Here is a 15923-nt window from a genome sequence, read left to right on the forward strand (position 1 = left end):
GACGAACTGAGAAAGGGGGCATGGGTGGGAACCCCATAATTAAACACAACAATTATAATAATCGAAATGAAGTAATCACTTCGAAGTAATTACTGACGTTGAAAGGACATGTAACCCTCTGGAGGAAACACTTGATACAGTTGCATTAAGAAGCCTCAAAATCATCCCCCTAACCGTTACAGCAGATTTCTAGCTGTACGACCACCCTCCTAGAAACTCTGCTGAATGAAATCTGAGCTTTTAATTCAACAATCTTGAAGGCTGCACAGGTGTTTGACATGCTGCTGGTGGAACACATGAAATGCTTCTTGTGCCAAAGAAGGAAGAATGCTCGCAAAACGCTTGTGCCTAATTTGGAAAAAGTAAGGGAGGGTGGCTTTATTTGCAGAGCCCATTCTCGGCCAAAGCATTAAGTGACTGGGGGAAAGAAATGCAGGATGCCTGAAAATGCCCTGAAATGCCCATAGACCCAACTCCTCTGCTCTGAATCGATAAGGTCTGCAACCACAGGAAAACTGCTGTTAAACCCATTCTTCCTGTGTCCGTCCCCGCCAAACAACGAAAGCAAGTAACTGTTTTTAGAAAGAGGAGTATACGCACTTTGAAGTATCCAATGCAATGGCCATTTTTGCCAGATTCCATCAAGAGCTATTATTGACGTTTGGCTCTATCATTGAATATCAGACAGATGAGGTGATGGCGTTATTGCATAAGCGTCAAGCAGCGTCCGATCAAACTAGCTCAATGGCAATGCATGGGTCTTAATCATATTTTTGGCTGCTAGGCAATGGGGCTGTACTTGTGCAGCATGCATGGGTGATGGCCACTGACTTCAGACCATAATCCCAGGCCACGTTGGTCAACATGCCATTTGCTTGTGAAGATGGTCTCAGCAGAAAAGTGGGCAATAGCCGATTTGCTACTAAAACTGACAGACCCAGCTTTATCGGTGGGGTTCCTACAGCAGTGGCAACCTCATTGTCCCTTTTGGACTAGCAGAAAGTACTTTTCACTTCATGTATCATGCCCACTAATGTAGGTTATCTGCATACTCCATAGGCCATCAATATGAATCCCTTTGCCATAACACCATACAAAGAGGATGGTGCCTGTCCAATGGACAAACCTCAAAGCAGACAGGACTTCCACTCAATCACCCACTCTACAGCACCAGTGGTGGGAACTGTAGCAATACATCATTGATGGCCAACGTTGACATAAGACTGTTTGATCCTCACACTGCTGGCCTAAAACCACATGTGGAATTTCTCGAACAAATCACCATTTCAGACAGTGAGCATCTAAACAATTCTTGCAAAAAAGGTTCTGGTGCTCTTGGAAAAGGGAGCAACATAACCATCACCTTGCTCACAAAAGAATCGAGGTGTATATTCAAGATACTTCCTGATTCGCAAGAAATCTAGATGTCGGAGAGCTGTTCTGCATCTTTTTCTTAAATGTCTCCGAGATCTATCCTTTTATGGTACTGTTTCAGAACATTCCAGCAGCACAATGAGATTTCCTTGCCTCCCCAGATTGGGAGGAGATTAAGTTTCATATTGCGATCTACTGCACCCAGAGTTTGTGGTGCAGAGACAATACTATTTTGCAGTGCTGACTGGCATTTTCAACAAGTATCTAGCTCCTGTAGCTGCCAGTCTACGGAGAATTGGCTCTATGTCTCTCCATACCTAGACAATTGCATTATCCCTATCCCTTTGCAGCAACAGTCGCAGTTGTTATTGAATCTACCTAGAGGGATGCTAACATACTCGGAATTCTTAGTAAGCTACTAAAAATATTTCATGAGTCCATAAAAACGGATGAGGTTTCTGGGTACGCTGACACTGGCATTCCAAGGATGAGACGGTCAGACCGAATTCAAGTCGCCATCTGACAACAAGCGAGACTGTGCATTGTTGGGCATACTTTTTTCCTGCCTCTCTCCCATACTAAACTTCTGCGTTTGCTTGACTACTTCAAGGATACCTGGACGTTGTTGTTGGGTAGGGGAGGGAGAGGGACTGGTGTTAACAGTTGACTTGCAAATATTCACGAGAATCTCTTGGTGGAAAGAAAGCAGAACCTGATTTCAGGGCCTCCATTTATAGGTCAATTTTGTAAATCTGAGAAGCAGTTACACAGCCATATCGTAGGGCTGAGCAGTCCACTGGGCCCTAAAATAGTTTCTCCCATAACTACAGAACAAAGTGACCAAAATTACATTTTGTTGCAAACCTCTGGTTGAGGTGATCCCTCACTGATGATGCAGGGTCCGCAAACAATAGAGCACCTTAGCCACATTGAAACAGGGCTCTTGGCCTATAGTTGCCATTCCACCCTGACTGTCAGTGCCTCTGTGGATTTAAAAATACACATGTGCACAAAGGTGGCTGCTGCATCTGTATGCGGACCAGGATTTCTGTTTTTATTTATTTTGATAGAGGGGTCTATGGCCATGTACTAGGCACTGGAAAGGTATACATCAGTGAAGACCGACCTGAGAAGATCAACCCTAATCGGTCTCTGGCAGGATCACTGTTCTCTGGATTGAGGTGGATGTATTTTACGCTGTGCTTTTGGAAAGGTTTTTGAGGACCACAACTATTTCTCTTTGTTGACTGGGATGTGTTAATGCAAGTAAAATAAATTGTACATTCTGGGTCTAGGCTCTTGTCCGATCAGGTAACACAATAGTAGAGCTCCTCTTGGTGGCATATGATGTAGATAGATTCTTTTAGCCCACACACAGCAGTGCAGGCAGCAACAAGGAGTGGACACCACCTGATTTTTACTGCACTTAGTATAGGGTTGTGCCCATGGGAGAATGCTGCTTTGTGACATTCCCGCCTAACCACACTATATAGGGATTAGAAGGTGGAGGGCCGTGCTCCTGATGAAATAATCAAAAAGGCCTCTTATGGTGCGAGTAATTGACCAATTTTAGGGAGTAAAACCCAGGTATGCCACGAACTCGAGGGCAGACTGTTTAATTGACTGGGATTGTGGTATTCTCCTTCTGTTCATGGTCCGGGGATTATTCACACTGTAGTCTAAAACGTCTTGCATTGTCGTTTTTACACCGGGATTTAAATCCTGCTCTTGAGTTACCCTCTGCTTGGTGGAAATGCTTGGTACATATTTGTTGTGGCTCTGATTTGCAGCAAATGGACTGTTCCCGAGTTTTTTCACTGATTTACTTCTAGTATATTAAATCACGATAGTACAAACCCACTAATATAATTGTTCTTTTATGACACGTTTAATACCAGGGACCAGTTTGTAAGCTTGAGCCCGGGTTTCGAACCTGTTTCTATGCGTTGTCTTGCTTCCAAGACAGACATGTTGCCCCTGAGCTATCCTCCCGGCCTGTAGTAGTTGCAGTGCAGTAACTAGCACAGTAAAGACTACTGATGCACAAAAACTGAATGTTAACTTAACCACCAAGATTGTTTGTTGGTGCATCGGCAAGCTTTTCCAAGGAAACTGATTTTGTGTTTGCTGTGTAATCCGGAGCTCTGCGCCCTATGCTGTTGTGATTTCTACTGCTGCCAGCTGTTTTTAGTGCTTATCTGGAGCACTTGGCCTGAGGGGGTTTGCTAGCGGGGAGAACATTTGTTTTATCCTCCACTGACCACTGCGCCCCCCTCGTGGTCCCCTTTGAATGGACTTGGTATAGGGGCAATGACTGCTTTTTCATTGGGTTCTATCATTGAATCCGAGCAGTGCCCATTTTACCCCGCTTATGAATCCTGTCTGACAGTTCGGAAAGCTAGCTGAAATATCCTTGGCTAAAAATCAATTCCTGCACTCTGCACTGCTTGGTTTCTTCGCTAAGATTGTCGGTCCGTTGTTGCCATGGAGATTGCTTATTTAAGTGTCCTTTATAAAGTATGTGTTTTTTTAAAATAATGTCAGTATTTATATTGTATGTGGACATTTCAATGCATGTCTGGAAAAAGCAATCGTTTCAAACACCTTTTAAATGAGCAAACGGAAACTTATTTAAATCATGTAATGTTTCAGGGAATAATTGTCTTTAATTTTATTCCACAGCCCAATACCGAAGCAAGAGGTGATGGTGCGCCCCCCTACAGCGATGTCCCCATCTGGTAACCCGCAGCTCGACTCCAAATTCTCCAGCCAAGGGAAGCAGGGGGCCTCTGCTGTCCAGTCGCAGCCCTCTCCATGTGATGGAAAGAGTGGCAACCACACCCCCAAAGCACTGCAGGCCCCAAGTGGGAGTATGGGGCTCAAAAATGGGGCTGGCAACGGGACGAAAGGGAAGGGCAAAAGGGAAAGAAGCATATCTTCAGATTCCTTCGACCAGAGAGATGCAGGAACGCCCAATACGGATTCTGAAATCAAAGGTGTGTTCTTAGGCTTTACTTCTGTTAACACTTTTAAATTGGTTCTGTTGCTCCTAAGGCTCACGCTTTAAAGGATTTTAAATGGAAAGTATGTTTTGATGCTAAAACCTGGAACGTTAAATGTAGAATCTGTATTGACTTGTGGGTCTTTGTCTTTATGGAAATAGTAGTATATTTGCATAAAGTTTTGTAGAAAAAAATCAGTGCAACCTTCAGGGTATGGGACGTTTACAAAGCTGTTTACTACTGGAGACATACTCACAAGACCTCCCGTATGCAAACCTATGTGCAAGTGGTGTATTTCATTTAAGTGGTGGGCTTCCTTTAGGTTTTTAAAGTTTGTGCACTTGACACCAGGTCGTTTTCTTTATGGTGCGTTTGTAATGGGGTTTATGACGTGACTAATGTTTAAGATCACTGATATGCTTCACAATTTTGCATTGGGAGTCTTTCAGCTAAGTGCAAGGAACGTTAGCATGAATTCACTGTTAGCAGAAAGGACTAGGGTTGGTCAAAGGATTTTGTTTTACTTATTATTTTTTAGGTGTCGGAGAAATAGATTCATACTTGCATGGTTTGCAGTTTTATTATTATTGAGCTTCTAATCTGAGCTTTCCCCTTTTTTCCCTTGGTCTGTGCTGTCTCTGTACCACAATGTATGTTAAGAGGACTGATCCCAAGCATAACAACTTTCAGTCAATACCCAGCAAGAATAGCAATATCTGACATTTAATGAACTGTGTTCACGTTCTGACTAGCTGATGAGACTAGAAATCTGAGCGCATGTGTGGGTGGACATATAGTACAGGAGTAATGGTACAGTAGCGCCCATGTTGATGCCGAACTGTCAGTTTTAGTAAACCAGTTGCAATACTAGCCACCAACCTATATGGTAGACTTTACATATCCTGTAACTGTACAACCGATACAAGCACAAGAGATTTTTAGCACCGCTGGTATACCCTCCTCCCCCGCACCTACCAAAGGACATATAACTATAAGGACCACAGGCTTGAGAGGTTAAACCAAACTTAAACTACAAAGATGGCCGCCATCCACATTGCAAAAGGTCACTTTTCTAGGTCCGTGGCAGTGGAGGCAGCTGGACTGGCAAGTGACCTATGGAGGAGCGAAGTGGAAGCCATAGGGTGCAGATATGGAGTAGCAATGAGTGTTTGGTGAGTAGTGGCTAGTGGGCCTTCGGGGATAGTCTGCTGCCAAAAATATGGTGGCTGGGGTAGCGGCGCTATTGGCCTACATATGTTTGTCATATGTAGTTCCTTCCACCGAAGGACCATAAGGCAATGTAACTAGATTCAGGCATCTGGAAACAGAGTTAAAGTAGTAGGGTAGTATGCAGCAAGAGTAAGCCTCACTGTTACTGGAAAGGTGGCATTTCAGCTGAACTAATTCACACCGAGCCATGCCAGGTTGGTCTACAAATCCCCCGTGGAGGTATGGTGCTGCAGGCCTTTTAGCTAGTAAATGTCGTTGCACAATAGATACTTAGGAACCAGAATTTCTATGTATTGGAGCAATGGCTTTATACTAGCATTATGGTTTCAAAGTGCTCTAGCATCTACCAACAGAGAAGAATGTCAAAGTGAGGGATAGCAAGCGTTACCATCCCCGTCATTGGGCAGATGAGAAAATCCATTGTAGCACAGGAAGGTCTTTCATTTGTTTCTGAAATGTAGCAGGTCAGGCATTTCTCTAATGTCCCTGGGCAGGCTGTTCCACCGTTTACTCCCTACCACTGTCCCCAGTCTCCAAAATGATCTGACTTTCAGATCTCGGGGTATGAATTGACAATCTGAGTGATCTTCTTGGTCTGTCCGCGTGGTAACAGGTGAACAGTTGCTTAAGATGTATAGGGGCTAAGCTGTATTTAGTTTTATGGATCACGGTCAGCATCTTAAAATTGATTCTGCCCTGGACAGAGAGCCAATGTAACTTTTTACGCAAAGGAGTTTCATGTTCTCTATATCAAGTATTGTATATGATCTGAAGCCTTTGGAGGCGGGTGGTCTGCTGTTTGTTTATGCCTAAATACTGGGCACTACAATAATCTAGTTTAGCGCATACAATAGCCCTGGCTAAAGTGGCATAATCAGTCGTCGATAACCGAGGATTCTGTTTTTTGAGAATTCTCAGATGGAAAATTGTGGAATTTACCAATTAACTAACTTGGGGTGACATTGATGAGATTTTACTTTTGTAGCGACTTCCACTGTGCAATTGGATGTTGATAATTCCAAAACGTTGCAAATTTCTTTAAACGGCATACCTGATGGTGGGAGAAGCAGAATCTCTGTATTCAATTGGTTTAGTCCCAGTTAGTTAAGAGACATCCATTCTGAGGCTTCTTGGAAGCCTGTCTGTACGTGGGATAAATTATGCCAGTGTCTGTGTAATTTAAAGACTATTTGCATGTCATCGGCATAATTTTGGAAACGCACTACATGGTTTGTCAGAAGTTTGTACCAGAGCTTCATAAAAATATTGAACAGGGGGAGAGATGTTCACCTTACGGTACCCTGCAGGTTATAGGTTGCTCTGAAACAAAACCTTTCACCTCGATTCTGGACACTGTCAGAAAGGATCCGAACTATTTGGTGGACTCTTCCGAAACGAGTGCCAGATTATTTTGGCTTTTCATCAGAATATCATTGTCTATGGTGTCAAATGCGGCCGAGAGGTCCAGCAGCGTTAGAATACCAATCCATCCTTCATGGGCCACTTCAGTAGGGTGACTGACGTCCGTCTATATGGACCAAAGCCAGATTGCCAGTCACTGAACAAGCCCTGGTTTAGACTGTTGCCTGGTAGCTTTATTATTTTTAGCAAAAAAGGAATATTTGAAATGGGCCTATAGTTTTCAAACATGTCTGGATCTAGTGAGTTTTCTTTCGCTAATGGAGTCGCCTATACAAGTTTTAAATTGCAAAGATCATAGAAATATTTAAGGCCTCACATATTCCAGACAATCACAGGTGTCAATGCAGCTGCACTATTTTTAATTGGCTTTGCAGCACTGGGACAATTTGTTAGATTAAGGCTTGTTCGGTTGTTCTTGGGCTCTGTGGCTGTTCAGTCTTTCATAGAAAACAATTCTGTGTCGGATACGGACACTTTTCTGGCAAGCTATGTCAGGGTCATAGTTATTGCCCTGTGATTGTAGTGGAGCGGAGACTTGATTGGCCGCCAGACATAGTGTCTATAACGCTTTGATGAAGAAAGCGAGGCAGAGATCCAGACGCTAATATTTTTAATTATAGTCTTGCATCTGCTTCCATTGGTCTTTTGAGTGAAAGTTTCGAGCCAGCGTTGTTTGTTCGTGTAGGAACTTAAAATTTTTTTGGTTGAATGCGCAGAAGCATCTGTTTTGTGTGTGCACCTTTTTGTTCGTTTCTGCTATTAATTTTTTTTATTTGGATCTCAAACATTTCAATCTTATGCAGTTAGGCTGATTGGGATTTCTCCCCCATTTCCGCTCTGCAATCACCATCTCCGATTTAATGGTTTCCAGTTCGGTATGAAACCAAGTGTTCCCTAGATTTTTTTAATGATTGTTTTTCAGCGGGGCGATCGACTCAATGGTTAATTTAATCTCGTCAATGTAACATTCTATCAAGGCTGAGATGTTTGTACAACCCGACCATGTCTTGAAAATCGGATTCAGGTTAAAGACGGTTAACTTGTTTGTCACAATAAAATAAAGGTTTTTATATATTATTAGAAAGTGATCGAGTTATAGTAGACCCTGCTTTAAATTCGTAGAATCTAAGAATTGCCTTCTGTAGAGGGTACACGTTTTATTCCTCCATTAATAGCATTACTTTCTTGAAATGTATTCCACAGACATGTTCTGAACATAGGGAATCGGATTTCCATTTTGTCATCCCATGAAAATATATAATCGGCAACAAGCGGGTGTGATAACTGCTTCCACTAGCCCTTGGCAAGTACCCTACAGACGTTTAAAGTGCAAATGTGTGGATAGAGGCATTATCATCTTCCTTATTAACTAACCTCGGGCAGGCTTGGTCTGTAGGACACAGGTAACATCAAGCCATTGTTTCTAATGTAGGTTTTCAGTGTATTGCCGAAAGCCCACACAAGTTAAACCTCTATGATGACGTCTGCCAGCAGACCAGAATTCTACTCATAGGCAACAGGATATTAATCTTTTGGACTAGAATGGTGTGCACTTTGTCTCGTTTACACGATACGCCTCATAAGGGCTGCCGAGTCTCCTGCTTCGCACAGGAAAAGATGACAGCCCCTGGAACTCTTTGTCACTGAAGCACCAAGAGGCCACCAGAATGGTAGCGGCTGCTCTAAAGAAACCCACTTTCATTGCTGCTGTGTGGCTAAGGGTGTTTAAAGGCTCTTTGGATTCTGGGAAATCTTAACCAGACTACAAATCTGTGTGGAGGTATTTTCCTTTAGCGTGTACACATTCCTAGTCCTCACACAGGGCTGTCAATTTTCCAAGGATTGTTAATTTTCTTTCTAAACTTGAATTGAGGCGGACAAAGCAGTGGAGTATGCAATTTCATGCAGTAGTGGGAGACTTATAGGTTAAGACGGGCGCTAAAACTACACAAGTGTCTTCCTAATTACCCATAACTTGTGACTTTCCTGGTGTTTCACACAATGCTGTCTGCCGTCTGCATATTAAATGCTGGGGTAATTATTTAAAATTGCAAGCTACTAACCAGACCGTCACTTGCCCCCACCACTCAATTTGCAAACATGTCTTACTCGCCAATGGTTAGTGACCATGGAAATACTTTTAGCAGGCCTCAATATATTCCCTCAAGTGCCTTTAGCCAGTCGGGAAGAGTCTTGGTGCCTTGAGGAGATACCAGGTGCCATGTATATCATTTTGATGGCGTGTTTTGTTCAACAGTTTATTGTTGCAACATTTTTAATGTGGTCGCATCTTTCAGTTTGTTCAATGCAGGAAGGTTAGTCACGTGCCTTTTTCTTAGTGATGGTCTTATTTTAAGCCTTGAATGGCAAAAGTGTGTCATTTGAACAGATTTTCTGATTTTACCCACAGATTTTGCCATATTTCTGCAGATTTGGGATTATTTAAATGACTTCATGCAGACGTTTTGGCTTGCTGATTTGCGAATGCGCCACTCAATTAAGTGATACTTTGCCTTTGCTTGCAGACAGATTGCAGCATTTCATCATTCTTTGAAATGAGAACATGCTTTCTCTTTGGCACAATATTTTTCAGTAGTACAGTGCAATTCATGCGACACCATTACTTGTGAATGGGTTACAGCATATGGACTGTTTCATATACTCGTAGGAAAAAGGGACCAGATTAAGAACTACTGTGATATATATATATATATTTCTGAACTCTGTAAATGTTCTCTCATTAATGGACATGGACAATTTTATCTATTTTATTAAGTGCAGTGTTTGTTGTGGCTTTAAACAATCCATATATGGGATATATTTGTGTGTACTGCCAAGTTATAACTGCCGGGCAGAATTCCAAATGGTTGTTCGACAGCCTTATGTTAATGTGTGAAGTGCCATAGGATGGGTTTACACTGAAAAAGCCTGGCCCCATTTGCTGTTTTTCTTTCTTCTTTTTTTGTGTATTTTGTTTTTATTGTTGGGGTTGCATGTTTAACCTTTGAGCTGGAGCATATTTATTGTAGTGCAATGGCACATTTTGGTAGACATTTAGCCTATCGTTTGCCATTCTACAATGTTAATCTTAAATAATGGTTAAATATACTTCTGTTCAATTTGTGTTGGGTAACCAGCTTGGTTAACATGAAGCTTGATGCTACTTTTTCAACATCTAAAGATTCTCTAAATATCTACTGGCGACCGTTTTAGGTGTGCAATTTCTTAACACCACTTTAATTTTGCCAGTCCAGCTCTGAGCTACATAATCTTGTGCTAATGGGCACCTTTAGTTCCTGACAATCCTGCTGCTGGGTCAGTGTATTTGGGTTACCATAATAGCAAGGATATCCCTTTCTACTTTGTCCCGAATGTTTTCGACCTCTGAGCATTCTCTGACTAAATGAAAGAATATTGCATCTAGATTTCCACAAGTCGGACACTGAAAGCATGTATTCTATCGGGGTAGTTTAAGACTGAATTAACATGTGGAGGTGGGTCATGCAAGATCTCACTTTCAACACCTTTTTGCGTCTGGTTACGTGATACCTTAGTCATCTGATCTCCTGAACATCACCCTTTCTCCATTTCTCCCAAATAGTACTCATCCTGTCTAACTACTGAGCTGTATATTATAAACATTAGCAATTTCCTTGCAATTCCAGCCTTGAGTTATATGATCTGGTAATATGTTGGCTCCTCTGACAGCCCATTCTTATTATTTCAACTGGTCTGGCTGCCCCTATAACTTGAATAGAAAGATGCACATTGTGTGGGATAAGTTTCCACTATAATGCAAAATCACCGGTTTTATGCCCGTCAATGATGCACAATAATGGGGAAGAGAATTCAACGCTCTTCCCGAACCACAGAAGCCGAATTAATTCGACCCTGCCACCGTGGTTGTCACAGGTACCTGATAGAAAAACAGGTCGCCACATGGCAGCCAGTGGGGGGGGGGAAGAGGAGTTGGGGAGAGGTTGTGGATAGGGGATTTTAGGAACACCGGATAGAGGGTAAGGGAGCACCTAGTTTGGATAGGACAGGGGAAGTAACCGGATAAAAACCCTAACCTACCTAAATCTATATTCAGTACCTTGTAATTACCTTGTACATATAATTCCTACCAATAACCATGCACCATGCATTCCCTGCTTAGTAGCACCAATGATAAGCACACCTTGATATGTGTACTGATTTCTTCCTAATGCATGAATAGCATGTGTAGCAAGTAAGATTAACACATACAGCTGGGAATGTTCCCACAATGATAGGCAATACACATGGCCCTCAGGGCAAGCTGAAGCAACAAGTACAAACACTGAACATAACTAGTAAACCCCAAATGAGGTTGTCACTGGGCTTTGACATTAAACATAAAAATATGCAGCCTGCACACTCACATCCTGAAATTACCCCACACCTAGTTAACAGCACTGGTTAGAAGTGAAATGTTGCACACCAAGATTTGAGCTCCTAATATTCAATAGGTAAAGAACATGCTTGAATTGTTCCCCCGGTGCGTTTCGACCTTTAAATGAGCCCAGCGCGGTCTATGTTGATTCACTGAGAACCTTGTGTCTTAATCACCATGCCCCCATGTAAGAAATGCAAGTTCGTATGATTGATAAATGCTAGTTCAGAGCGTTTACACATTCCAACCCATGAAAGCCCTTCCAGCACTAATCTTGGGTCCGGGAAGCCCCACAAGCCTTCCCGGACGAAGTCTTTCTCGCAAAAGGCAGCCGACAGCGTCCTCTCCGCCCGCCGCTGCAGGATCATTCATGCAGTTTCAGAAATGCCAGAATCCATACTCGGTCCTCCTCCAACACCAGCTCTGTGCAGAAACAAAATAAGCCACACCTGCCGCACGCCGTTGGCCCGTAATAAGCTGTCTTCAATCAATGTCAGCTGGCCACACAAGCCCGCAGCTACCAACTACATATTTTCCCCAGTGCTGCTGGGAATTGTAGTTTCTTAGTTTATTCCGTGCCCCTGCCCTTTCGGAGCCCTCTACACACTCTCCTCCTACGCCAAACCTCATTCCTGACAGTGCCCCATCTTTTACAATTTTATTTTTAAACAAATGTCATACCATTCCATCATGTGTCTCTTCACTTCCCTATCATGGGGTGATTGGTTTCCCATATTTTATCAACACTTGTCCTCAATCGTGGCTGCCTTGTAGTACACCAGTCATGAACTTGCAGCACTCCCCTCCCATTGCTATATAACATAGCCAGAGTTTCAGTTGTGCTATTTTAGATTTTCTGAGAAAACTAGCTGTTACTACCGTTTCAATTTTAATCCTCTTTGGGTCAGTAAGGAATAATAGTGAATGGATAGAATAATTTTGGAAAGAATGACGATTTTGGATATTGACATTTTATCCATCTCTTGGCTTCAGTCTTGTTCGCCTCTCCATGCCCAGTGTGGAAATGGCTGTGCATGGCTGTCATGTTTCCTGCTTTGCAGCACCAGCTCCCCCGAAAATCGAGCAAAAGTTTATTTTTTCCCCTTCCAATATATGCTTGCTGTATGTTTGTCGAGTGCCCTGTGTGTGTATTTTGTCCTGTATTCACTGTGCTTGGTCCCCACATTGCTTGATAACTATATTTTGTGCTTGATTCTGGCACATTGGACAGTAAGCCTGTCAACTCCTATTGTTGAAAATCCTGTTCTGCCACCTAGGGCTGAATCTTTACTCCGCTCTCCTGAAACAGTGGCAGGTGGTTGGGGTGGGGGGGCTTTGGCAAGCCCACCCTGTAATTATCCTGAGTCACCAAGCTAACCTCCCTACAATTAACCTCCAACTGAAACTTGTCCCTAACAACCAAGCAAACGGACGTACTAGTTGCCTGCACCCCATCTTCCCTGGCAACAATATGTTGTGTTTCTGGGTTGGGGGGGATGGTGGTGTCTGGCTCTAAGTCCCCCACCCCATTGTCGAAGGGGATGGGGGCAGGCTACTTGAAACTGTCTGCCCGCCCTGTATCCCATCTCCTCTGGCAACCACATGTTGTGGCCCTGCAGCCTTAGATAAGCCTGTGGAGAGAGGGCTGGGGGTCCCTGCTTCTCTTTGGTTGCTGGTGGTGGTGTGCTGATGGCGGCCATGGGGGGGGGGGGGGGGCAGCGGAGCCCAGGAGTCCCCTTCCACAGGTAGCCTCGTCTTCCCTCTATTTTGTTTCCACCAGTATGGCTCCTGGCCTGTCTGCCTTCTCCGATGTGGGTGTGTTAATGTCTCGTTGCGTGTCTTTCTCCTTCCCTCTTTCTCTCTCGTGTGCTCTCACTCGGTGCCATCTCTCGCGTCCTTTCTCTTTTTGTCCGCCCTCTCTCAGCCCTGTCTCTACCAGCCCCCTACTTCAACCCTTCTCTTTCTCCCTTGTGGTCCCCCCTTGCATCCAAGGGTACTCCCCAGGCCCCGGGTTCCATGCCAGTGTGTGTGCCTAGCTAGTCCAGTGTGTCTAATCTATCCTGCTGCAATGAGTTTACTCCTCTTCCTGTAATAAATATGTTCTTGGTTTCTACAAAGACTTTGGTGCCTTCATTGTGCTCCCGCTTTTCCATGTAACCTGCCTGTTATTTCCGGGGGGGGGGGGCCAGTCCGTCTGCTTACACAACTCGCCATCACCGGGTCTGTTGACTCCCCGGTCCAAAACTGTGACTGACTGGGGTCTCCCACAAAGCCTGTTGGGAGAATTCTCAGAAATGTGCTAATTCCCTTCTACCTTAGAGACCCCCAGCACCTCTTGCTGGACTTTGACTTTTAATTTCTAACCTGGAGAGGGTGCGACCTTTTTCCCACTCATGTATTTTTCTGTGATTTGGACCGTTTCCTTTGGTTGTGGAGTCTGACAAACTCCATGGGCATCATCTTTACATTGTGAGACACAGCCCCTTCAGTGCAGTGACACAGGGAAGTCTCTTAATTTTCCCAAAGGTTTAAATAAATACCTTCTCTTGGTGAAACTGTTTCCAAGGGCAGTGAATTGAAATTGACTTTACTTACATTTTATAACTTTCTAGACCCAGCACACACTATCTTACAATAGGGTGCTGGAGGGGTTACTTGGTATCCCCTTTGTCTAGCTTCCCATGTAACAATTTTATGTTACCCTTTCTACACTTAAGGCTGGTGGCAGTGGTTTACTTTTTACTACCGTTGAGTGTTTTTACTGAATAAAAGGCAAGGCTTTTGGCTTGGAAGACAGTCGACCACTGGACGAAGGTATCCAAAGAAGAACTTGGAAGAGACGCTTGCTGCAACTCCTGGACCGTTGGTTTGTCCGGTGAAGCCCTGCTGCATTGCTGAAGCTCTGAATTTGCCTCAACTAGAGAAGCCTTGCAACGTTAGACTTCTCCCCTTCGATTGGTGGGACCAATCAACCCCAAAGCAAACTCATCTGAACATCCTCTCGGAGCTGGCTGTACTTCCATTGCTGCTGCAGGAATCGATTGCCAGGGAGAGGAACACCATATCGAGTGGATCGTTTAGAAGTCCAAGCTCCAGGAAGATCCTCCGGACTCCCATGAAGCAGGACTGACCAAGCCTGAGCCACCTCAACAGAGTGCAGGACCCCAGATGCGAGGAAAGTCCATAGTGGTATCTGAGAACCGCAGTGGTGCTGTTTGCGAGAGCTGTAAGAAGCTGAAACTGCAGCTGATCTGAAGTTTGCCCATTGCAACCGCCGACCTTCCATTCGTAGTGCAGGAGTCCCCAGACGTCCTCCCTCTTGTCCCCGCGACTGAGGCCCAGGAACAACAGGATCTGCAGACCTACACAGGAACTGAAGCCAGCTGGAACCACTTTCTTCTAACAAAAAGGTACTGTAAAACTAAGGACTTCCCTCTTGTTGTGCAGCCTTGCTAGTTCTCAGTTGAGACTTGTTTTGGTTGCTTTTGCAGAGTTGCTTGCAGCTTTGCCCCTCACAAGCCTCCAAACCTGTGGCCCTACAGTGATTTCATTTTATACAAAAACTTCTAAAACATTGTGCAAGACTTTTTACCTACCTGCACGAAGTGCTTCAGCTCACCTAGACTTTAGCTCAACTAACATTGATTGTCCTGGCTCCCTGAAAGACTCTTCTTACCTCTGACTTTGTGCTTTACCTATCCCTCAGGAAAGGGTTTGTTTACTTTGCATTGGAGGGTTAAAAAAAGTACATACCTGCTTAAGAATAATTAACCATCGTTATATTCCCTCATCTTGCTCTTTTGACACCTCCGAATTGCTTTAAATGTGCCATTGATATATTAATGTCCACAATGTCCTAGTTACTTAAGTCACCTCAGGGTGTAGGAAGTATGTGTGCCATCCCAAAATGGGTATCTACTGATATAAAGAAACTGAGTGTGTGTTTTGAAGTATATTTTGTGTTCCATATATTTGCTCCCTTCTAAAGAAGGCTTATTCAACTGACTGTTAAATTAATAAATCATTCTTTAATCAAGAAATCAGGAAACCTTGAGTGTAAGGGTTCATTTGGATACTTGTCACCGTGAATATGTGTAATAACTCTACATCTCACCTTGACCCCTCTTGATATAAGCCTGGCTGCTCAGTCACTCTGCCAACTTGTGTAGTATATGCTTATACCAAAGGTTGGGTTAACTTATGCCAAGAGGACAAGGCTGGTGCAGCCTTCCACAGGGAACTGCATACAATCTTGCCTAACACGGCCTCCCCCATTTTGGCCTGCCTCCCACTTCCACACCAGGTAGTTTACAGCCTGTCTGTAATGGCCAGGCCAGTGCATCAGTGCTCAATTTATATAGAAACCCAATATCGTATTTTATCCAATGTTCAGCTGGCTAGTCTTGACAAAGGCCATGTCCATCATATCTCCAGGTTTTCCGATTCCAATGGGTACCCACATGGAAGACTGCATCACTTCA

General features: G+C 43.8%; 1 protein-coding gene across 4 annotated transcripts in view; it reads left to right on the forward strand.

The window, feature by feature from the left end:
- The window catches only part of BCL9 (BCL9 transcription coactivator), a 1044334-nt gene that overhangs the window by 958483 nt on the left and 69928 nt on the right, over positions 1-15923 (forward strand). For all 4 annotated transcript variants that reach the window (XM_069635994.1, XM_069635993.1, XM_069635995.1 and 1 more), the window contains one exon: positions 4057-4370. In XM_069635994.1, the coding sequence (XP_069492095.1) occupies positions 4057-4370 (314 nt within the window). The remainder of the gene's footprint in view (positions 1-4056; positions 4371-15923) is intronic.

The sequence above is a fragment of the Ambystoma mexicanum genome, chromosome 7p, assembly GCF_040938575.1.
Source record: "Ambystoma mexicanum isolate Mex_15411 chromosome 7p, UKY_AmexF1_1, whole genome shotgun sequence".
Lineage (NCBI taxonomy): Eukaryota > Metazoa > Chordata > Amphibia > Caudata > Ambystomatidae > Ambystoma > Ambystoma mexicanum.